General features: G+C 45.2%; 2 protein-coding genes across 8 annotated transcripts in view; both read left to right on the top strand.

The window, feature by feature from the left end:
• Window positions 1-3,849: 3,849 nt before the first annotated feature.
• Window positions 3,850-12,138, top strand: LOC105432136 (protein Cryzl2-like). 2 transcript variants are annotated; one of them, XM_089074325.1, is made up of 6 exons: window positions 3,850-4,688; window positions 4,767-8,647; window positions 9,253-9,489; window positions 10,120-10,304; window positions 10,772-10,912; window positions 11,351-12,138. In XM_089074325.1, exons 2-6 carry the CDS (start codon window positions 8,423-8,425, stop codon window positions 11,529-11,531), a joined length of 969 nt encoding a protein of 322 aa, XP_088930451.1. In that variant the 5' UTR covers window positions 3,850-4,688; window positions 4,767-8,422; the 3' UTR covers window positions 11,532-12,138. The 2 variants fall into 2 exon arrangements, with proteins under 2 accessions (XP_088930451.1, XP_088930450.1); XM_089074324.1 differs by having other exon boundaries at window positions 3,850-8,647.
• A 225-nt stretch (window positions 12,139-12,363) lies between these two features.
• The window catches only part of heph (polypyrimidine tract-binding protein 1 heph), a 366,198-nt gene continuing 353,538 nt past the window's right edge, over window positions 12,364-25,023 (top strand). For 2 of the 6 annotated variants that reach the window (XM_011646796.3, XM_089074312.1), the window contains exon 1: window positions 12,364-13,231. Coding sequence is in view for 4 of the 6 variants with exons in the window: in XM_089074312.1 (XP_088930438.1) it covers window positions 13,224-13,231 (8 nt within the window). In the remaining 2 variants the exon portion in view is untranslated. The remainder of the gene's footprint in view (window positions 13,232-25,023) is intronic. The other 4 variants (XM_089074317.1, XM_089074316.1, XM_089074320.1 and 1 more) reach the window with 2 other exon arrangements.

Below are 25,023 nucleotides of genomic sequence, written 5' to 3'. Positions count from 1 at the left end.
TATACTGACTGAACAGTGTATTGCGCGTTCAGCGTGGACTTGAAGTAATGCGGATTCTAAGATCTCTGGAATTTTTCGTGCCTAATTATTAATTAAAAATAAAAAATATATATGTATGCGTAATGCGTACTTTATAATAAATATAATTAAGAAATTAAAATTATATATTTAATTATGTAATAATGCAATAAAGATAAGGAAAGGTTTATTAAAGGAAGGAAGATTTATTTAATTACTATTTCTTTTACATTCTTTAAATAAATAGAATCAAGATTATTTACGAATAGTGTCTTGATAAAAAAAGAAAGTAGCACTTTTATAAATATAATATAAATGTAATAATTAAACAAATATATAGTTTTATAATCTTTATATGTTTTATAATTTCATTATTATAACATTAACATCATATTTTTTATGATTTTATGTAAATGAAGAAGAAGATAGACGAATATGTCAGCAGCCACCTGCTCTTAATCGACATACTACGAATGCCGCGGTTTCTCAACCCCTGTTTTCTCAATCCCCAAACGAGCGTCGTGGCTTACAATCGATTGACTCATCCTGCAAAGTCACCACCCCGGGGATGCAAAAGACCAGCCCTCCCGCCTGCCCTCGCCCAAGTCGAGCAACACGGATCGTCCTTTCAGCATGCGTAAACACACGGGATGCACCCCTTGAAACTGCCGCCAGGGGGTGGAAAGCCCCTTCCAGAAACCTTTAATGAATCGCGCAGCGCGCATTGCGCATTGCTGGTCGTGTCCCAGCGTGGAACACCGTGGGTAGGTTCCAGGATGGGGTAAACGAGCATGCGTGTGAATCGTCCAAAACTGTGCCTGTATGTGTGCGAGTGAATGTGTACACAGTGGTGGATTTCGATAATCGGATCCCCGGATTCAAGTTAATCTCCAAATAAAACAGGAAAATTTTTATAAATCACCAAAATCGGGAGGAACATTCGACAGCGTTTCCAAAAGACGAAGGAAGAATCTTCACGAGATAGAAAATAGAAGTCTAACATAAGTGCGACTTATATTTTTTTTTTTTTTTAAATCTAGAGCTATCGCGATGATAACCGCGAGAAAGGCATCGTTACCTCGAACAATCGGCAGATCGTAAGGTAGAGAGAAAAGCTCTCGTGTATTCGGAAGTCTCGTCCGATACGCGCCTATACGAGTATCCGCCACTGCCTACGTGTGTCCGTGTGCGTTTGTGTGTTTTTTGTGTCGGAGGAACGGGTGCCAGTGTCGGGGGATCGGTGGCGAGGATAGGGCGAAGGAAGCCGGCTGGACCAACCTCGCGGCCCCGAAGTCTCGCGCGGACAGCGCGAAAGGAGGAGAGAGCGATCGGCGGCGGTGTGGCTGTTGGAAAGCGAAGCCGGTCGGCCGGCGCGGCTGGGAGCCGCGAGGTTGGACGGAAGGGCCGGGCGCGCGAGCCGCTCGAAAAAGGGTGCGACCTTCGACGGCCTCGGCCAGCCCTCGGGGAGACCGCGCCCACGCATTTTTAGCAGGATCCCAGAAGTCGGCTGGAGCTCGTTTGGCCTTGGAACGTATTCATTCTGTCTCCGTCTCTCGCTCCGTCTCCCCTTCATCCCACCCGGTCTTCCTTCGCGCCCGTCGCGATCTCGCTCTCGCGCGGGCCCTCGTAAGGGTCGTGTCAAGGGCCGCGCCGCCAGCAGCTGGCTTGCCCCCCCTCTCCCCCCTCTCCTCTCCCGCTCCTTTCTCCTTGCCGCGCGCGCACTGCACCGCTGGAACCGATCGTGAGGAATGATCGAGCGGCAGGCGGCAAGTCGAAACGAGTTTTCAGAGGCCACTGACTGCTGTCTGCTGGTACTCCGCTTTGTCGGATGCAAGAGTCTCGAGATATCGACTTGGCTTTCGTTTCCCGGCACGATGCTCGAATTTTGGATTCCTGGTACTGCGTTACATCGAAAGACCGAAGGGCGTAATACAGAAGAATGCAGTGCAGCTTCTGCTTTTTGCGAAACGACACTCTGACTCTTCGAGTAATGATTTTACAGAATTTACGGATGAAATTGTAAATATCCGATTTTTTTGGATTTCTGATACCAGTCACATTTCAAAAAATCATGAAGAACAAAAAGCAGGAGCAATCCCGTTTATTCGGGCACGTTATTCCGTTATTCTTTAATACAAATATTTATTCGTAATATTTTTTAGACTTTATTTGAATATTCAAACTTTTCCAATATCCGAACGCTTTTTTTCTTACTGTATTATAGGTTGAAGGGCGCAATACCAAGAAAAGGACATAAGTGTGCTTCAGAAAATTACATTTCGGTATTGAATATTAAGTGTAGAAATTACTGATACTCGAGCTTTGCATGCCTGATACTACATTACATGGAGGCAAAAGATCAAAGATTACAGTATGAGAGATAGTAAGATCAACAATCTTACAGAATTTTTGAATCATCAAATTTTAGATTTCTGAGACATTGTATATGAATAATTAAAAGTTATATTACATAAATGTGATTATACATTGCATAATTATTATATTAGGAAAGTTTAGATTATTTCTTAAAAAACAATTGTTCAAAATCTAATTGATAAGAATAAAAAGAAGAAACTTAATTTGAAATCTGCTCAAATTATGATATAAAAATAGTTTTTGTTTATAATCGTAAATGAAAATAAATTGTTTTAAAAAACGTGTTCACGAGTCTGTAGTAACATATTCACGCATTTTGATCAGGATTTTATCATAGTTTAAAGGTAGATAAAGGACATCGTACTTATAATCTTTCAGGAATATTTTATTGACAAGAGAGAGGAATCTAAAACTATCTTTTATTATTTTTAATATAAAATTATACATATATGTTTTATTTTATTATCTAGATTCATACATCTTTTGGTAAATAGTAAAAATATTTAAATTTACAATAATAAACACATACAATTTAATCATAATAATTTACTTTGCTAAAATACTAATAAATTACAAACATTATTTACAAAATTGAATGAGTTATATTTTTTAATTTAATGAGATATAATTCCTATATAATCTTTTCTATTTATAATTTATTTAATTTTTTAAAATAATCATAAATCATATTAAATTATATCTTACAATAATTTAATAGTAAAATCTTCGTTTGCAACATATGAATATTTCCAAAATACTAAACACTGATAATTAATAGTATAACAATATATTGAATAATTAAGTTTACCTCCGCACATGACGTTGTAAGATACTAGCAATTGGATATTTTTCGTACAAAGTTATTCAGACACACGGCGAGTAGCGAATGAGAATCTTGCTGTAAGAAGATATCACGCACCATGAAAATATGATGTGCTCGCATCATAACCTAGCTCCTATACATCCTGCTTCCCTATCTTGCGACATATGAGAGATATGAATCGTCCTATCTACGGTCTTTTCCTTGACCGAGCCTACCCTTGTGTCCCTTACAAAAATTCTCCTATCACCCATCATACAATTTACATATTTACAGCCACCGATCAATTCGACTAATATTATTCGCAATAATTCAGAAATTTTAATACCAAGCATTTCTCTTCGTCGTAGTTCCCAGCGAAAAAATTCCGTTCTCAAATAATATCGCGCGCGAACATCACCGTTTTTATATCGTAATTATATCAAGACATAAAAATTACACGAAGCAACACGCGCGACACGCGTGACTGTCGCACGTAACGCGTCACGCAAATTTAGATTTATATTATCTTAGATAAACGGCACGTCGCATTGTCAATCCTCGCCACGATCCTTCCTCGGAATCGATACGCGCGTAACAAATGATTGACAACGATACGACGCTACCTTCTTGCTTCGCGATAATATGTGCTTCTGGTTTCGCGATTTCCCGCCCTGTCACCTCCTCGGCCCGTTTATTCTCCTGCTATGCCGATGTAACGGAGTTGTTTACACTGCGCATGTAATATGGCATCGATGCGCTTTTCTCCCGTCATAATTCGCGTCCCCGTCCGTACCCCTCCCCCTTCCCTTCCCCTCGCGGTCGTCACGTCGGAGATTCCGTCGCGGTCATCCCCGCGACGTTTCGTTCTTTCGATCGGGCGACCTCTTCGTGTCGCGCACCGCGACGTCCTCGGGAGTCCGTGTAATTTACATAACGTTTATCGGAGCGGGAAACCACGTGGAAGTGTCGTTTAACTGATTTTGTCGCATCTACGTTACACGGACTCTTTCTTCTTCTGAGCGCGATGTCGTCGACGTTTTCGCGAAACACGGAGAGACAGGGTCGCATTACCGCGAGGAACTAGAATGTCTCTCGCGAACGCTCTCCCCCGTGGTGGGTGTATATTGTATCGGGAATTCCCGCAGGACCGAAAAGTGCTAAAGTGCGAAGAACGGGCTCAGGTTATCGCGATACATCTCCCACCAGGAATGTATCTCGGCCCGGAAGCTACGAGTCGAGAAGGGTGACGTGTCCGTCACCAGGCGAAATTCCTACGTGATCGATACTCACGCAGAAGAGCTGAACGAATCGCGAATACACGACGGACCAGGATCGCAGCCCTTCGCGGAAGGGTAGCGCGTTTACGAGCTTGAGAGTGCATTCAGTTACATTCCTCGTGTAGCTAGGCGAACATTGTAATACTCTAGCCGAATGGCTTAGGTGTTACATTCTTGAGAGAGAATTTCTAAAAATGTTATATTAGAAAGTGTCAGTGAGTAAATTATAATTCCATTTGTTATTATTATTTTTATATGATGGACGTAGATATGTGTTTTTTTCATTCCCGCAGCGTAATGTACGGGACACGTACGCGGCACTTCTTCGCTTACTATTAGATAAAAGAAATAAGATCCATTGATGAGGAAGGTCTCTAAGATAGCAAAAAGGGCTGTCTACTCTGACTATATCTCGCTCCACCTCAAACCACAGAAATCTGATGATGAGATATGAAAAAAATGAAAAGTGATATCCGCGCTAACAGGAGACCATCATCATTGCGGAGTTTGCCGGCAGAAAAGGTCGGCTTTTACATTTCTCCGAAATCACGTTTTATCACGTTTTTACACGATATTCAACATTGAGAATTATCATTAATATACATTTAATAAACATTGCAAAATGTACGTTTATATCGAAACTGCGAATATGGAATTCTTTTGTGTTGTAAAAAGTGGCATTTCGCAGTTTTGTTGTCCGATAAAAAAAAAAAAAAAAAAAAAACCTTACGTAAATATCGAAAAATACAGGCGAAGAGAGATGATGGAATGGATGTACATTGAATAACATCACGAGCAAAGATCGCAAAGTGGAAACGCGAGTTTCAACGGGAGCTACGGAGTTATGGGCATTGCATTTGATAGTTATCTGTGTTATCTGTGTGTACATGTACGGATTCGCTGCGCGCATCGTGGTCTTCGTGTTCGCCGGCGGGATCCGGTGGCGTTATAATGACGGCAATTAGTTTCGCTCCATTGAGTTCTAAATGCGGAGACTCGGCCATCAGGGATGCAGAGTGTCCGAGGAGGCTCGAAGGATCCTCGACCGTCGGCGTCGGCCGCAGGAACCACGGCGGCGTTCGGGTTCTCCTGCGGTTTCATCCTACTATCCTGGCCGCTGTCGCCGTCTTTCTTATTAATATGCTAATTTTACACGAACGTCCGGGCACCAATTATGAACGGGGATTCCCACGGGTCTCGTCGGCCGCGTCGGAATCGCCGACCGCGCCGTTAACGTCCCGTCGACGTCGTCCAGAGTGTTCCAGGGATTACGGCCACGTGTAATACGAAACACCTGCGATCAGGGGAGCATAGGACTATGCAAAGTGGACTCATCCCTCAGGAGCCACACCTCCGAGACGCGTATCTCAAAGATAACCGACGAGTTTTGTTCCGCGCGCGTTACGCATTTGTGAAAAGTCGCAAATCCACGTTCAAACGGCATAGCGGTTCTGGCAACGTACAATCAATATTGACAGTTTCAATCTTTTATCTCTATATTTTTGTAACTTTTGTGCACGTAATAAACGTAATATTTGTAAATCCATATTTTTTAAAAAATTATGTTCGATGATTCGTTCAAGAAATTTTCTTTCATTTTTATTTTTCTTCGAAACGCGAGTTTCTAAGTAAAATCTAGCAATTCGATCTATTTGTTATTGCGTTTCCTCGCGGGTTATAGCGTGCAACGTGATGCGATAGCACAAAAAAATGCAAATATATATTGGGCCGATACGGCACGCGTGAATGAATAAAGCACGCGCGCTTAATTCCATTATCGACCCGTGCCGTGTGCATCGCGCGTTCCACGGTGCGACGTATGCGTGTCCAAAGGATGAGTACTCGTCCCTGAAGACGGTTCCAGAAAGATCGGGATCACATCAGGCCTCAGGATCGCTCATGAGTGCCTAATCGGCCGCCCTTTGTTAATCCCCCGGAGGGTAAAAACATTTGCCGCTTCAGCGGCTTTGAAAGAAAGTGGGACTGCCGGCCGATCAGGAGTGCACGAGAAGACGGAGGCAATCTGATGAAATGCGCGAAGACGGCGTTATGGGTTCCTTCACTTAGCTATGGCACCCGGCAAGACGAATGCTTATTCGTCATTTTCACGTGGGCCAAGCGCAGGTGTTTATGAGATACGAGAATGCTCGACTAGTTTCAGCTATATAAATTTCTAGAAGTTACATCTGTCTGTAAAAATGTCGACAAGAGAAATATTAATATTCCATTTTAATGACAGCTTTTTTTAAACAGTCTAAAGTTAAGAGAGTTAATTTTATTTTAATAAAAATGCTTGTTTTTTACGAGCGCTATTTGGAAAGTAGATCGATAATATCAGAGACTTCGCTTCCATGGAATTTTAATTCAGGATTTATTAACGTTTATTTACGTTATAAAATTTGTTTTTTTTTAAACAAAAATGAAATTGGTGATGGAATTCGTGATTAAAAAAGATGTTATATAAAAATTCTATGATGATCTATATAGTAAATGTCGACATTGATATCGCAGATGACATGCGTTACATTCGAGCAGATCGCATCCCGTCCATTTCCGCCGATGTCATGGCACCATCGCTGTTCTCACTCGGCGGCGCAAGATGACGATGCGGGATCCTCGTTTTGCTTCGTGACTCGTTCTATCGTCGGCAGCCATTTGATACCAAACTCAGACGGCACCCCATCAGGGTATCATGAACGACGTCGCGTATCAATTCGGTCGCGGGCACCGAGCATTAAACTCGCCCGCGCGAGTCCGAGTGTCGAATCAGTTACGGTTGAGCAGGTTCGAACAAATTTTGTCCTGGCCTCCAAGGATACTATAAAAAGCATGGCAGCATCCTTGCGCGCGAGAGAGAGAAAGAGAGAGAGAAACGTCCCGAGACTCTCCATCTTTCTTTCCAGTCCGACGATACGCTTTCACCATTCTACGAGAGACGCGGTTCACAACTCACAACCACTGCTTCTCGCGCGTGCACGGGTACCGATTAGGATTATACGAACGTAATTTCACCACAGCTGTAGGTGCGAATGCCGCCGCGCGAGTTTTTACAAGCGGAACGAACCGACTTGGTTGGCGATTAGGAGCATATAAGATCAAGAATGAGAGAAGGATGGCGGAGCGGCCAGCCGTAGCAAGCCATGTGATTTGCCCTTGTCTAATCAATAAATTTGGCCAGGCCAAATTGGACTCACATGAACAGGAGATCATCTCGACGAGAGTAAGATGGCCGGTAAACGGTGGCGTGATACAGGGAACAGGAAATGAGTAGGCGTGAGTTATGACGACGTCGCGCGGCTTGGCTTAATGGCCCCGGCCCGGTGCGTGTCCCGACGGATCTAGCTTGGGACAAGCGCGAGAAGTAAATGCCAAAAGCAGCGAATAGATAAACAACCTTATGGGGATCTTAGGAGCGGCCAGAAGGTCGAACGCGGGCTAGAGTCAGCCCTATAGCGAGGCCGAGCCGAGGGCTCGTCAGCCTCTCGCGAGAGAGGCGCTTACCTTGGCGAGTAATCCGACAGATCGGAGATGAAAGGAAAACTGGTAAATGGCTTTCGTATAAAAAGGATCGAGCGCTGAAATTTATTATCGGACCCGAGATCATCGGTACTCAGAGGGGCAATCGCAAGTTTTAGAAGAATAAAAAAAAATCAACCTCCATTTAAAATCAGATTTTACACAAAATTGAATCTTTTAAGATCCATTAAATTTTTATGCATGGTGGACTTTGTACTTTCCGAATTTTATTTTGATTTCTGAATTTACGATGCGGTTCGCAGAATAATCTCCAGATTAGAAACCTCGTATATAATTTTTATAAAGCGCACGATCGATGCGCGGAGAGAAAACGTAAGTATAATCGATCGGTCACGTGACCGTCTTTTTTCGAGCGACTCGAAAGGGGAATTTACTAGGAATCTGACTAGACGCGGTTAACAGGTTATAAATTATGAAGCTGTTTGCCGAGCCGTGTATTATCGTCGAGAAAAGTTCGAGGATATTTATGCGATATAGTAAGCTCGCCAGGCTGGCTACATGTTTGGAAAGAATTCGGAAGATGATCGAGCCGGAGCGGAGCATGCGAACCGGAAGGAAACTGCGAGCCGCGGTACTCCATGGACCACGGAATCTGAAATTGGAGGACATTCCCGAAGAGGCGCTTCGGCAAACGCAGGTTTGCTAGAAAGAGGAAATGTTCATCACGAGATTTCTCCGTTATTCGTTACTCAATTGCGTTATAAAGTAGTCACTCCAAGAAACCCAACGTTCGCGTTTAATTTCGCATTTAATTTCGCGTTTAATTCGAAATCGGCGGGGCTTACTTTTCTATCCTCCGCCGCGGATCAACCGCGACACGCGACTTCCTGCCTCTCCACGCGGAATCGCGATTTCTATACACGCGGGCGTATTAACATTAAGCCGTAGATAAAACGCCGGTCTCTCGGCTTGAACTTTGACGTCTCTCGGTGTACGTGCACGTTGTAACGGTCTCGCGGTATCGCGGCCTAATATCGTAACTAGAATTTCATAAGGCGTCGTGGCGATGCTCGCGCGCGCTCGCCTCGCCTTGTAAAAATCTCGCTTTCACTTAAGGATCGATTCGCGATCCGAGCAGGAAGGTTAAAAGTCGCTGACGGGCTGAAATTCAGCGAGCGGACACTTTCTCCGCTCGACTCCGCGCGCCGTTCGTTTCGCCGGGTCGCGGATCCGTCCGTCGCCACCGCCGCCGCCCTTTTCCTCCGCGCGAAATCAAATGAACACGAGAGATTTGTCGCACAGGTTCGCGTGGACGTGCACTTCTGCGGGCTCACCGGCGGCGACGTGCTTTTCTGGCGCGGCGAGCATCGCAGAACCCCGGAGCCGGCCATGGTCCTCGGTTACGAAGTGTCGGGCACGATCCTGGAAATGGGCAGAGTGGCACACGAGCGGACAGGATGTCAGATGGGCGAGGAAGTCGTCGTGCACAACTATCCCGTCTGCGGCGGCCTGGCGGAGAGCTGCCTGGCTCATTACAGAGTACGGAATCCTTTTTACCCCCCGAAGCGACGAGGAAAAGCGTCTTAATTTGCAGCCTCGGATACACATTTGACGCGATGGCTGGTAATTTGCAAATACCACGCCGTCGGTTTGCGTCGACTTTCTTTGAATGCGGCCGCGTCGCATTCCGTCGGGGTCGATGCCGCTGAGAGAATAATCGAGTCTGGTAAATGTTAGGACGTGTTTAGATTAATGGGACGGGTGTCCCTGAAAAATGCGACGGCCGTCACGGATGATTATTTCTCGGCGTTACTGGCGATGGGCCGCCGAGCTCGTGTCCAAAGAGACGAGTGCCTCCTCGTAAACGCGAAACACTCGCGTTCTGCTCTCGCCGTCATCGATCTTGCCATCGGAGTGTTTGGAGCGAAGGTATCTTGTTTCATCACATTCTCAGTACAGTAAATAAATAGAAAAAAAAAAAAAAAAAGATAAAAGCTACATTTCCCTAGAGTTATATCTGTGTCTTGCTTTGTGTTCTAATCGATACGAGGCAAAACTCCCATGAAGATGGGAAAAATTCCGAGATATTTTTTTTATTATTTTTTAGACTACGTTATAATGATCATTATTCAAAAAAAAATGGACTTTGTATTTTCTTTTTTTTTTTAGCCAATAGCTATATGCGATGATGCAAAACGAGCCAAATTATGTGCGGATCTCGGCGCGACGGTGATATGCGTCGATAGATACGAACGTTGCCTGCCGTACAAGTTGAAAAAAATCGGCGGCAAGGAAGAAGTACGCGTGATAATCGAGACCGAAGGCGAGTCATGTCTCTGGAACTCTGTCAAATGGTGAAATCACAAGTATTACGTTACGAGATTTCAGTAGTGAGATTCCTTTTTATCGATAGTCGGAGGTGGTAACAATTGCGAAAATTAGAGACGTGGAAAGTAGACCACCAGATGTTAAGACCCGCCTATAAAAGACATGTACGTATTGTAAACTTTGCAACTAATTATGAATACCGCCCGGCATGGAAAATCCATGGCATTTGTCACCACTCTCTTAAACGGAATCCGTGTATTATCATTGAAAAGGATTTTTTTTAAAACACAATTTAAAATACAAAAAGTTTTTTGAAAAATTACATCTTGATTGATCTGATTACCGTCGTTTCTTTACAAAAAATTTTACTCCTAAAATTGAAATAATGTGAAATTGTGAAATTTAATTAGTAAAAATTTCGATTCAATTTTAAAAGAATGTATTACACAATTACATATATTTTTTTTTTACAAATAAATTTAATTTTTTTCAGCTTGGACCCTGATGGTTTGATCGCTCTCATTGGTGATGCGCGAAACAAACGATCTTCCGAGTCTTTTTTCATGCCGATAAATTACACGATATTTGTAGTTGCCGCGGAATATTACAAAGTTGCTGACACATTGATATACAGGTTGACATAATTTTTAAAGCTTACCGATGACTCATCGGGCTGACGTCAGAAGCGAGAAAAATGCATGATAAAAATTCTTGCAAAATACATTAAGAGATAGAAATATTTACATGAATAATTAAACATTGACATGACTAAAACAACACTTACGATCGACAGAACAAATGTATAAACGTATAAAAATATATCGAGTATTTCCTATAAATATTTGTTTCGATAATCAACAAATAATTATATGTCTGGAATTGAATTATGTTTAATCAGAATAAAAGAAGCTTTTATTGAGATATCTCTTGAGATTCAATTACGAATATTATGTTATAGAAAAATATTCGTATTTTAATGTATTATATTTTGTAAGAATTTATATTTTGCGTTTTCTCACTTTAATTCAAGACGGTCGCGATTGATCGAATGGAATATGTTATCTTTCTATAGGGAGACCATGCAGCACGTGTTGGATTACAAATCGGAATGTGTAATTCGTCCTCGAATCTCGGCGATTTTTGGTTTACATCGCATTAACGATGCATTTGATTATTATGCAACCGTGCCGAGTGGGAAAGTGTTGATTGATATGAAAAATCGCGATCGATTCACTTTGTATGATAAACCTTAAAAATATTAGATTCTATCAGTTAATTTTGTACAATTTGCGCATTTGAATTATTTCTTTTAGCCTTTAGTTATTTTCCAAGATGGCGTTAATATGCAATACATTTCTTGAATTACGTTTTTATCTCAAGAATAATTTTTTGAATTGTCATTAGCAAGTTTATACCTAATTTAATAAGCAGCGCAAATTAAAATTAAATTTTTATATTCTTGTATCCAAAACTATGGTTTTTTTTATCCTGATAATTATACGTTTTCAAAGTTTTCTTCAAAATAATTTTTCATAAATTCTTCACATTGCTTTATCAAATAATATCGTAATTATTTCAAATGTGTATTAAATATTTTGTATTTTTGATGATTAGATCTGAGTCGATTCATTGTTGTGATCTTATCAACGATCAATTATATCAAAATTGCAATTATCTCCGTATCTAATTAATTAAAAGTCTTCATCCAGAGTCGTGTATCTTTTAATAATATCTCGCAGAAATCTCAATGACAAATCTCTGATATTTTATCGTTATATAATTTTTATTTAAACGCAAAAATATTCACTTTGTAAGAGTTCATCGGTTGCAGATAAAGTGGATTTCCGCGCAAATTAATCTGTGTAAAAAAAAAAAAAAGAAAAAGAAAAAAGTAATTCGTCTAATATGGCAAACAATTGCGTGAGTCGATCTTCGTCGGCGTCCATTCGATTTTCATTCTCATTTAAAATTTCACGTGCGTGTCGCGCACGCGAGAGATGCGCGCTTCGCCGCGAGATGGCGACAGCCCACGCGAAAAGCGGCCGTGCATCGGACGCGACGGATGCATCTCGCGGCCGGCGCAGCCGGAAAAGCGGCCAGCGCGTGTCCGCTCGGCTCCGCGGTTTGCGCGTCGCGTTGCTACGCTGTAGTAGGCCACCCTTCCCGCGCTCCCGGGCGTGCCGGCGATATCTCGACGGGTATCCTCGTGTGTATATCGCGAGTACGAGTCTCGGATTACCCGGTTCACCGCGTCGTGCGACCCTCGACGAGGAATCGTCGCGAGTGCGGTGATCGCTGTCATACGTCGCCGTCGCTCCTTTCTCGCGCTCCTCGCACGCGGCGGGTCGACGACGGAGAAACGCGGAGAATCTCGAGAAAGAGAAAGAGAGAAAGAGAGAAGGTCAAGAGAAGGGTAGTAGGGGAGGAGAAGGGCGAGACGGAGCGCGTGCGACGGGCACTGCACGGCGCTCCGCTGCATCGCGCTCGTCGGGCCGCGATCGTATCGTACCGCATCGCGTCACGTCACGTCACGTCACGTCACGTCACATCACATCACGTCACGTCACGTCACGTCGCGCCGCGTCGCGACGGCCTCGTTGGCCCCCGTCTCGCGTCGTCCCGTCGTTCCGTCGTCGCCGTCACCGTCGCCCGCGGTCGCGACATCGGTGGTCCGTTCCGTCGTCCGTTCGTCCGGTCATAACGCGCTCTCGCCCGTCGATACGTCGGTGTCCGCCATACCTCGCGACGAGAACGACGGCGGGGACGGCGGTGGTGCATGCAACCTGTTGTTTTCTCGCGGCGCGCTTACTCACCGCCCGACACGCAGCCGTGCTGAGCGGCGACCTAGCGACGTGCGGCATCCGACGTGCTGGCGGCCGACCTAACCTCGCGCCCGCCGACCAGGGAAACGCGCCGGCTCGTCGACGCTGGGAGCTGACGGCAGTATGAACGGGTAAGATAACACTTTGGTTGATAAATATTTGGATTTCGAAATGAAACATGCGGGAGAGAGAAGCAGAGAGAGAGAGAAAGCATTTAAGAGGAAGGGAGGGAGGACGGAAGTGAGAGTGACAGCTGAATGCATGTTGCGTAAACGTATGATGGACGGCGGAGGGGAAGGGTGTAGTTCGGCATGTTGGAATGCTACGCCAGGTTGAGGAGGAGAGAGGGAGAGAAAGAGAGAAAGAGCTAGTGCATCGATTTGCGATTGTTCGTGGAGGGCAAGAGAATTAACGAAGAGAGAAAGAAAGAGCGATGGCGTGATAAAAGGTAGGAACGAGAGTTTTTCTTTATCATGTGTCACTCCTCCTTCTCTTTTTCTTTCCTCTTCTCTCTCGCTCGTTCGCTCTCTTTCTAACTTCGCCTTTGTAAGAGTACACGTGCGCAGCTCGTTCCCCGGCAGCCTCTGTGTCCGCGCTGCAGTCGCGTGCAGCTCGACGAGGCGAGGTAAAAAGGGAAATCTACCGTTGAAAATTAATTAAGCAACGCCGAAGTCCTTTAATCTTCGACACTGCGATATAACTCGGCCTTTCGATTCGCTCGATACGCGATCGTTCTTTGACAAAAACGTTCTTTGCCGACACACGCGCGCACGCGGAGCTCGCCCGAAAGGTCGGAATCTCTTTCCATACGATCCATGCGATCCCGTATTTTCGATCACGCAAAGGGAACGCGAGCCGTGGTCGCGGTTATCGATGTTATCAAACGCGAGACGCAACGCGCCGCCGGCCGATAATTCCCGGCCAGGTGCAACGATCATTTTTCGCTCGCCGCGCGAGTGGGCGATTTCGCCCGCTGATAATGGAGTCGACTTTCCAGGTCGATTCTCGCGTGGAAATCGAAGCTGCGTACGTTACATCAGCGAGATGTGTTTATAGGCCGTCTCCCCGAAGCTTTTAGCCGTGTTTACGAAACGGCGTACCGCTCGGCTTTCGCGAGCGCGTGCATTTTGATGAATAATATTCGATTACATCGCCGCAACAGTATCCAATACGTGTATTCAACGCGCGCGTACATTTACGCGCGATCGGCGTCCTTTTGCGAGCCATGGCGAGCGCGAGGCCGCGCTTCTATGACGCCGCCCTGCTTGTATTTCACGCATATTTCATCCGGACGCGTGCGGAATACCGGTAAAACCGCAACATTTTCAGGGCAAATTCACGGCCCCAGCCTCGGGTTTTCTCGCGCCGGGTTTCCCGGCCTCTTGGATTTCCTTGCTCACGTGTCTATCCGGCGCTAAATGCATATCCACCCGACCTTTAGTCTGTGACGTTTTCACCAAATCCACACTTTCTTTCAGCGTAGAATCGGATCGAAGAGTCCGACAAAGAAAGGAGAAAAAAAGAAACGGAATTACGCGAGTGATCCATCCGTTTTTGCACACATAATCCCGCTTAAAATATAATTCTCTGTTGATCGCGCTTGATTAAAGCCCGACTCATTTCGCGTTTGATGAAATCGGTTTTGCGATTTGAGGAGTCGCAGCAGAGATTTTGAAACCGCATTGCGGTGATGATGTTTAAATGAAAGGAAGGACTGTACAATCACCGCACGTTTCATCGTCGCGTAATACGATTAGCGCGCTCGTATCCTTTGCCTCCCGTCTTCTCCCCCCCCCCCCCCCGATCTTTCCTGCAAGATTATCCGATTCTGCTCGATCCCGGAATTCGATCCTTCCGCATGCCGGAGTAATATATCGCGATGATAACGGGACGGTGCTTAATTATTATCCAACGACGACGATGAAACCGAACGTATGTTCGTAGTGTTCCGCGTGATTTCGCACGCGGTTTCGCGCGTCACGCACCGCCACGTGTCCACGTGCACGTCGCGCGTCGGGCCTTTAAACCCTTCGGTCGGTATTCGACCGCGCCCGTGGTAACTCCATCCGCGCGGACAAACGAACGGGTTTTATCAACCCATGGTCACACGTTGGCGCTGCACCTCGGACTCGATCAAGCGTGTTTTATTTTCATACCTATCGCTGGACGATAAGGACTTTTTTCTCCCCGCGACTTTGATCGTCCGCCCCCCCCCCCTCCCTTTTTTTTTCTTTATTTATTTTAAATTCTTGGCGCCGTGGCGACAAACGTTCAGACGTGCGTGCTCCGAGCCAGCGGAGAAAACGCGGCTCGGTATTAATTAATTGAGCGCTCTTAATTTAATTAAGTCGCCGTTGTCGCGTCGTGATGAATTGGGCGTCGCGTCGCGTCGCGTCGTATCGCCGCTAGAGAGTTTATTATGTCACGGCGATCGCCTATATTCGTTTCACGCGCGGGCGACGCCAAGCCGGAATTAGATTTCGTCGCTTCGAGAAGCACGCAACGAGATGGCTGAAGCCTGGCAGCGATCGGACTGTCACGTGGACCCGCGCCAAGGAGCGAGAGAGAAGCGCGCGTGGACGATTCGCGATTCGCCTCATCGTTTCCGCGATTCGTTTTCTCATTTCGTCCGGTTCAATGTCCGAGAGTCGAGCGATATCGCATATCGGAAAAAATTTGTAAATATCCGAGTAAAATATCCGAGCCTAGCGGACGGATCGCTCGGCCGAAACTCACGATGGCGTGCGCCATGCGAACAGCGTGAATAATTCCTTGGAAATATAAATTTCTGCAAATTTTTTTCACGACGCCGCAGAACCGACTACGGTCGCGCGTTTTGCAAAAGCGTGTCAGATTTCACGCCGTATTTTCGCAAGACGCGCGCTGAAGCAACCAAATGTAGCTCGGCGGTAACGTTTCGTTGTGAAATATCTCTACTCGTGCATTATGGATTGGCACTACGCCGATGAGACGCCGATAATGTCTTTACACTGTCAATACTGATCCAGATTGCGTTATCTTTTTGTGCAAGGTTAGCACCGTCTGCTTTGCTTACTTACGTAAAACGTTTTTTCGATTTATCTACGTTGCGATATAACGGCGTAATCTTTATACACGACGCTATATAATGCCACTCGCTGGAAGGGCTTATTAACGAGACTTTCAATTTAATTCCGGATAACCGGTAAGAATATTAAAAAAAAATTCTCAGATATTTTCATTGTCCGAGCTACGAATGATCGGTACACATATCGAAGATAGCGAAACGCTGCTTCTCTCGCGCAGTTTTTTTTTTTTTTCTTTTTTTTTGTTTCTTTTCTTTAGATTATCGCAATCCAGTTCTATGCAGTTCTATTCTACACTGAAAAGCGTCGGGCGCGATACAACGCGAGGGAAAAAAGATGCGGCTGAAAAAATGTGATGCGACCGTATTCTCGAGTATGCGGAGAATCGCGCCTGTATCGACCGTCGTCCAGCCGTGTTCGTTTTACGTATGCAATGACGGTCGGCGTCATTAACGTGCATGAAGACTGAATTAACGCGCGCGAGTACCGGCAGACGTTCGCCATCCATCTTCGTATCTGATATTACATTTCACCGTGCGGCCGTGCGGTCGTGCGGCCGGGTGCGCCATCGATGCAGCTGCGATGGACTGGCAGTGCTTAATCAGGCGGCTCGCGAGAAATTATTAAATACGAACTTTCGCGGAACGTCGTCGGAACACCCACATGGACTGGCGTCTCTCTTCGCGTCTGTTACGTTGCGTAAGCAACGCCCGCGTCGCGGTAAAATTACCGCGTATTCGCGTCGCGGAAGCAGCGAGTTCCTTCTTTACGCGTTCTCGCACGTGCTGCACCTGTACGCGCCGCGCGCGCGGCGTCCTGCCAAGCGTGACTTAAATGCGAAGATCCGCGTGAGATCTGAGCCAAAGTCCGCTGGATCGCCGAGCTTCTGCTGCGCAGAAAGTTGGAGGCCCTCGCGCGCAACGGAGGGAACTGGGAATAAATATTAAATTTTTATGGAAATAAAAATATTAGAGGTAAATTAGAGATTAAATGTAAAATGAACTTGGGTAAGTAAACGTAAAATATAGCTTATTTGTAATCTATTTGTAATCTTGTAATCTCAACTCCTACTTTATTTCTCCATTGTGCGCAGATGCCAATCCGACACGGGTGTCTCATCGAATAAATTCTTCTTACCGTAGCCTCTTGCTCTAGGTGTCAATAATTTGCGCACGGGCGGAATAGGAAATCGAGACGGAAATCGAGCCTCTCCTCGCGAGCTTCTAATTTAGATTAAATCTCGATCTCGCCGCAACACCGCCGTCGCGCCGTTAAACCATTATTATCGTACCGTCACGCGTCGTGAGCCTTTACGTTGTTCGCGCGTTACGCCTGGTACAAGGCCCGGCTTCGTCCGCGCGGCGTGTACATGAGTGCGTGCCGCGGGTCAAACTTTACGCATCGCCACAGGCGGCGGTTCCCATGGAGCGGAACGACCGCATGCGTGAATGCGTAGCCCGTGCATAGCCCGCATACGGTGGCGAGAAACGCGCCCGCATTTCGCCGCTATCGGCGCCGTTCATCGAACCGCGTGCACGGCCCTCTGCCCCGGATAAATGTTTATCGGGCCGACCTGCAGCCCTCGATGATAATTAAAATAGATAAGATTCGCGATGGCGTACGCAAATATCTCAACCGCTCATCAACAGCCGTCGTCATGACGTCGGTGACGAGGGCCCCCTCCCCCCCTCCCCCCTCCCTCCTCCCTCCCGTCCTTCTCTTTCTCCGTGATGCTATTCTGTATTTAACGACGACGTTCCACCGTGTCCTTCGTTACCACGAAATGCTGTTTACAGCGACCGCGAACGGCAGCCAGTCATTACACATAGAGAGAGAAATTGATGCGCCAAGGATGCGCGGAGTCTGCCTCGCTCTTTCAACTTGCATAGTGCACATTTTTCCTCGAGATATACGAGCTCCCAGCGAGCATTGCCGCGCCGGGAAGATACAAAAACCATCTAAGTATCTCTCCCGCTCCATGGTTTAATTTTTGAAAATTGCATCGATCCAGCCGTGGCTCGGTGCACCTGCGACGAAGTGGAGCGTTGATTATTTGAGCAGCAAGGAGTGGATAATAAAGCCTCGCTTTTAAATTAAGCTTTGAAGGAGAGAAAATGCTAAAAATCGATCGACTAAATCCAATGGTTATTATTTAGGGGCGGGATGTATTATCCATTTAGTGTGCAGCTGAGGATGCTGCAGGTGCACCTGCTAATTCAACGATACTGAATTAACTTCGACAACAACGTGGAACGGATTTGAAATGTCACGGATTTAATTTCTAGCGTAGCTCAATACCTAATTAACACGCAGCCGCTCATTTTCCACCTTGGTGCGTACGATGCAGTAAAATTTTCGAAAATTGTATAGTCGAACAGTTCGATCGACATCTGATCTCCGTTTTGTCTCGTCGTAAAATGTAAATGTGCCTACTCGGTTCTAATGGCTCCTGTTTCTACGCGGAATATCCTGAAATTATCACTGTACTTCGAGCATCGGATATTGCGCGGAGCGAAATGTTGTGTTACACACTGGTGTCGGAGTGGTGATAAAACTTATAAAGATCTTATCGAACTTTACATAGACGAAGGGAAACTCGACTCCGAAGTAGTAAAAGAAGCTAGGTGAAACTATCTACGATCAAAATTGTCCTTCGTTTACTCGAACTTTTCTCTTACGTCAAATTTTTTATTAACGACTGGCAAAATATTTAACAATTCTAAACATCTGATTTTAATCAAGCTAAAAAGATTGATTTCGAATCGGTCGGAAAATCGATAGGCGACAGGTGTATGTTGATCATTTTGAAACGCACGCTGTGTGCAGTTTTGTGGTCTCTCGCGGATTCTCGTGAATCGAAGTGGAATAATCGTGCAGGATGCCCATGAGAGCGACGGATAACGTCGACCTGGCTTCGTGTCTCCGCAAATGGCCGACGGACGACCGATGCCCGCGGAATTTTATTAACGGGCCGACGGCCCGATTTTGATGGTTACCCCGGCATCGATGTCGGATGCACTAATTAAAACTGACGCACCGTGTCCCATGACGTATATCCGTGTGCCGTAGCCCGACGACTCCCGCATTTCGCATTGGCTCCATCTTGCATTGTCAACTTTTTAATTGGTCCGCGCCAAGCTAAATGAAATTTCTCTTTAATCTGCAAAGACATCGAAACGTTCTTATCGTATTATCTACCTCTAATTTAAAAGGGATTATATAATTTCCAGTCTATTACATAGTAGTATCGCAATAGCTCGAGCCTCTTGTGTTGCATTTAGAAAAAAATGGGCAAAATCAATCTATATAATTTCGGTATCTCGAACGTCGGACGAAAGATTTTCGAAATGACTGGATTGACGCGTCGTGTGGCAGGATAAAAATATTTATCGCGAATCCGATCTGCCGAATAACAGCTCCTTATATCCGCTTCGCGTCTGGCTGGGCTCGCAGGCGTCTCGAAAATCGTCGTCCTGGGGAAAAACGTCGTTCTGGCGGAAGAGAAATATCTCGACTCGACAAGCCGTCCCGGATATTTCGATCCTAAGGGCACACAAAGCGCCACTCGAGGGTGATGCGCAAATGACAAATCGTTCGGCAAATAATAAATCGGAGGCGGCATTCGGGCCTGGGATTCGGAGGGTCGACAACGGCGAGGCCGAGGTCGAGGGTCGCGTTCACGCAGGTCGGCGGGAGAATATTGAATATTCCTCACGCTCTCCGCGTTCTCGTCAACCAGTTAAATCGGGAAGATCTGGACGGAATACTTCGTCCGGAATAACGAAATCTTGATTTCCGCGTGATCCACTGGGATATATCGCGCCGAAAAGTCTCGGAGAATCTCCCGGCGCAAAGAATTTCGTTATTTAGAGATCAGAAAGCCAGCTGTCACTCCTTTCGTAAAAGAAAGAAGCTGTCCTGAATTCTCATTGAATAAAATAGACAAATTAGTAATTATTGACATTCTAAACTAGTAAGGAACTTGATTTTTAATTCTTACTGATTACCAAATTAGCCTTGTTTCTCGGGTTGCCTTTCTACAAATTGTCATCTGAATTACTCGCGATAATTCTCAGTTTCACTAATTTTTTTTATCTTTTCTCGAGTTATTTACGTGTTGATGATTTACTTATATAGACTAGATAATTTTATACGATTCGAGGAAGATGTTTTTGATGCACCACTTGCGCTATCGATCGCAACTGTTTAGTCAGTAGTCACTCTCGGAGAACGTCAAAATTTGAGAGATATCCGCGATCTCGCTTGCCACGCGTATCGGATTCGCTCGTCCCGACGAGCATTTCCTAATTATTCCGCAATTCCTCTAGCCGTTAGCACACGCACAGGGTGTAGGGGTCCCCTAATTTTCGTTATTATGTTAATTTGGAATCGAATGGTCCGACAGGATGAAATCGGATTTGCTCGCTTCAGGGGGGGGGGGGGGGGGAGTCGTTCGTCGTTCCTCGTCGTCGTTCAGCGGGGATGTAGGATTCTCTAATTTCATTCTAAGGGGATTGCGCAATCGCTCGCTCGTGCTTGCTCGTGCTCGCGCGTGCTCTGCTAATGCCGGCTTCTCGGGTTTACCGGGATTTAGCGTGCGATATTACGTAGCCCTGATGGACGTGAAATCGGAGGCGACGGCGAGGCGCGTGAAGAGGCACGCCAAGAACCCGTTATTGTTCGTTTCATTAGTCACATGACTCTCGAAGCTCTCGAATGCGTGGATTCGTATTATTTTCCTTTTTTTTTTCTCTTTTCTTCTTGTCTTCTCTTCTTGGCGTAGACGGAGATTTCCGCGAATCACTATAAATAGCACGAAAATGATAAATAATTGAATGAGTAAAATTACTTTGTCCTCTATATTGATTTGATCATTAAATAATTAGATGTATCTCTGCGAATTCGGAGAAATGTGTACAAGATTATACTCAGACAGCATCTCGGGGGCTTTCTTAATTTTTTCTTTATAAAATTATCACGGTTTTTTTAAGCTATTAAATATCCTTATGTATAAAAGATCTCAGGTTGCACTCCCGACGACATAAAATCTATTGAAAGTTCAATGAAAAATATATATATCTTTATCATCCGTCCGCAAGTCCAATGCCTGCAATTCGCCTCGCGAAAATTTGATATCGCACACAGAGAGAGACAACCGAAATTCTCCCTCAAGTGTCCGTGATGGAGAGATAGCGCGCGATACCTGTGACATATCCTGTACACCCTTTACTCCCTTCCGTCAAGCGAGCCGCGCCATTGTACGCTTCGAACCGGAAACCCTCCGTCGGGATTAACGGCTGGGAATGGACAGTTGGGCCGCGAACGGAAAACCCGCGGGAGTGGCGAAAGGTTCGCCTAGGCTCCGCACAGAGAGCACTCTCGATAGCACGCGACCTCTCGCCGTTCGTTCGTTCGTTCGTTTCAATTTCGATCACGCGATCGTGCGAACGCAAGAGAGACGGAGAAAGAAAGGGGAGAGACTCTCATTCGCGCAAGATTAACCCTCGTCAGGAAGTCGACCAGATATGGTGACACGCAGAACCAGCGTGTTCTTTTCCGCGAATTCCGATTGATCAACCTCTCCCCCCCCCCCTCTCTCTCTCTCTCTCTCTCTCTCTCTCTCTCTCTCTCTCTCTCTCTGGCGAAATAACGAAACGTCATTATTTAACGAGTGGAAATTATATGAGGCTCCCAACACTCGGCCGTAAAGAACGGACATCAGCCGTAAATTGGATATTCGATATCATTTTCAGTAACAGCGCCAATGATTGTTGCGTTGTCTCTACTAACACTGCAAAAAGTTCCATGAAAGTTCCGCATTAACCGTGTCACGAATGACGTTTAATACTGTTTTTTCCCCCATTTTGAAAAATAGGAATTTCTTTATGGACGTAACATAAACAATGTACTCAAATATCCGATTTCATGCATCGATTTATTGGGTTTATAGAATATTGGATCAAAAATTAAAAAATTTATGTTACATTATTAAACGTGCGTGGAATATGCGTGGAAACAAGAAAAGAGGATTTTAAAAATAGAACGTGTCATCCGCAATAGGTTTTTGTATTGAATATTATCGATTTAGTGGAATAATGCCTCTCTTTTTAGAATTAACAATTTTTTAAACTTAAATGGTCGTGCCACGCACAGATTATCTATATAAAGCCATTACAAAACGAAGTTAATATTTCTGTTCAATTAATTTTAATTCAAAGCGAATGTGACCTATTTTAATATTTGAATTGTGCGAGCTATGACCTAAAGCGTTGACGTAATAGCATGTGTGTAACTGATTCTATTCCATAGTTCTATTCTATAGTTTATTCTATTTGCTGGCATCGAATTTGTTTACAATTCGATATTTTTCAACATACCAAAAATGTAAAATTAACAATAAAGGAACGAATGATTTTCTATTGGAATTTTGTTTTTTTGCTATGTAAAATATTTTAGATAAATTCTAAATTTCCTTTTATAATCATTGAACTTCTCTTGTTTTGCATTTGTTTGAACTTGTTTATGTTGCGAAATTTTCCATTAAAAAACCAAGCCAATATAGCCAATAGCTTCAGAAGATTCGATAGTGCGAGTTATCCGCGGGTGATGTAATAATCTCACGGTCGATTAACTGCAAATTAATCGATTTCAGCTTTACATTTGTTTCATCCTCATTATAGAGAGATAATCTTTCTCCTTGTCACTTTAATCTCTTTATCTTTATCTGTATCTTTCTGCGCCTCTAATAAGATCTACGCTAACCTGCCACCTTCGCCGCTAGAAATCAAATTTGAATTTATTCTACAATTAAATGCGAATTGCTAATCGTAATCTAATTTCCAAATTACCAGAAAATTAATTAAAATTGGGATTGTTTCGCCAATGCGACGGCTTACATTAATGATCACCGCCGTAAATCGAATATCGTACAAAAATGAAAGACTATTAATAAATGGTTTAATAAATGTCGGTATCACGACGACAATGTGGAATATTTAAATCTCTTCGGTATCGAGTGTATTCCGATATGTTGCGCGTGAAAAAGAGAGAAGAGGGTGGTTGTAAATCACACGATGCCGCCCGCTCGTTGCTTTGTAAAACTGTACCGGCATTCGTTTTGGAGTACTTGCATCATTTACTGTAAATTGAATCCTCTCGTTGAAAATGTAGTTCTTTCGTTTGTGAAGAGCGGTACGATAAAAAAAAAAAAAAAAAAAACTGTCGGGTATTAAATATTACAGCTGCGAGGGGGGAGGGAGGGGATCTGCTATCGACCATCTGTATTTCTGACGACTAATCGAAGCTATTCATCGAATAAAATCCCCTCGGCGCACCGCTTCTGAATGGCTGAACGTTTGAACCCGCGCGAATCCGCAGGTTCGGGGGTTCGGGAAAAAAACCGTTTCGTCGAAATCGCGCGGGTTTCGCGCTAAACGGTGCGCCGTTCCGACGGATTATATAATGAAAAGCGTCGCCGAGGTACGAGCAGTTTAGCGTCGCGAGAGAGTTTTAACCCGCCCCCTGGTCGAGCGTGACGCGAAACTGCGGCATACCTAATTACACGTCGTGCCGCGCGTCGTATTAAAAACAAGGAGCGATCAGTATGCAAACGAGAGAGGAGGCAGTCTCGTTACGTTCCGCCGGACGGTAGATCAGGGAGGGGGAGGGGGGGGGAGGGGGAGCGAGGAAGGGCTGAACCGCGCAGCATCGATAGCGCCGTGGAGACACTCGCTGCGTGTAACGCGTAACGCCAGGCTGACGACGGGAGGAACCTGCTGGAACCAGTCGCTGGACCGTGCCCCGGGACGAACGATTAAAATGCTAATTCATCCCCGCGACACGCACGGCCGAGCGCGCGCTCCCTCATACGCCAAGAAAATTCTTCACCGCTCGCTCTCTCTCTCTCTCTCTCCGATCGAAGTAATATCACGTTGGATGTATTACAGAAGTTTATATTATACGGTAGTAGGGCGCCATGCGAAAGCGCGAAAAACCGTAGCTCTCGTCATAAATCACGTCACAAGTTTCGTCATGAAATCGTTATAAAAAAACGGCATATAAATCTCCGCTAGTGTTACTTCTTAAGACTTGACGGAGCTTAACGTAGTCGCGCGTAGTCGGTTAAATTTAACCGGTTAAATTTAACCTCGCGATTGCAGGACGCGAGTCCGCTAATTTTCAGCGATACAAAGCCAGAAGAGCCAGAGTTCGGGATATCGTCGGATTCTCGCGCTCCTCGACGAATACGGCCGGACGTTTTGAAAACAACTTACTCTTGATGACGTTCGCTATTTTCACAAGGAAATCCAATATTTTTTGCGGGCATTATTCCTCGCCGGCGGTCGACTTGAAAAATTCATAAGATCCGATCGACCGCGTCGAGGATTGTCACCCGACTTGTGTTTCGTCAGTGCGTTGCGTTGTTCCGCGTGCAGCCCAGCATTGTGTGCGGAACAATGGCCGCGGCCCCGGCGCGATTATGTGCCGCTTTGTGTCCGATAGATTCTTACGCTCCTACATATTTCATGTCGAACCCCGCGCGTTTCCCCGCGTTCCACCATTAAAAGTTTCTACGACTGCCAAGCGGCTCATTCCACGGCGTCGTATATTCCGTCCCGCATTCGCCCCGCATTCGCCCCGCATTCGCCCCGCATTCGCCCCGAATCGCCGAACTTAATCGCCGTTACTCGCGATTCTTCTCTCTCTCTCTCTCTCTCTCTCTCTCTCTCTCTCTCTCTCTCTCAGTCTTGTACCTACAGAAAATTTCCGCAGCCCGACTCGATAAACTTCGATAATTACATCACGGATTATTGTATTGTATATCCGACGTTCGTCTTTTTCTCTTTCTCTCGCGGAGT

Source organism: Pogonomyrmex barbatus, unplaced genomic scaffold, assembly GCF_055798465.1.
Source record: "Pogonomyrmex barbatus isolate J1 unplaced genomic scaffold, ASM5579846v1 scaffold17, whole genome shotgun sequence".
Taxonomy (NCBI): domain Eukaryota; kingdom Metazoa; phylum Arthropoda; class Insecta; order Hymenoptera; family Formicidae; genus Pogonomyrmex; species Pogonomyrmex barbatus.
The sequence above is the reverse complement of the archived record's forward strand: the minus strand, read 5'-3'. Positions and strand labels throughout refer to the sequence as shown.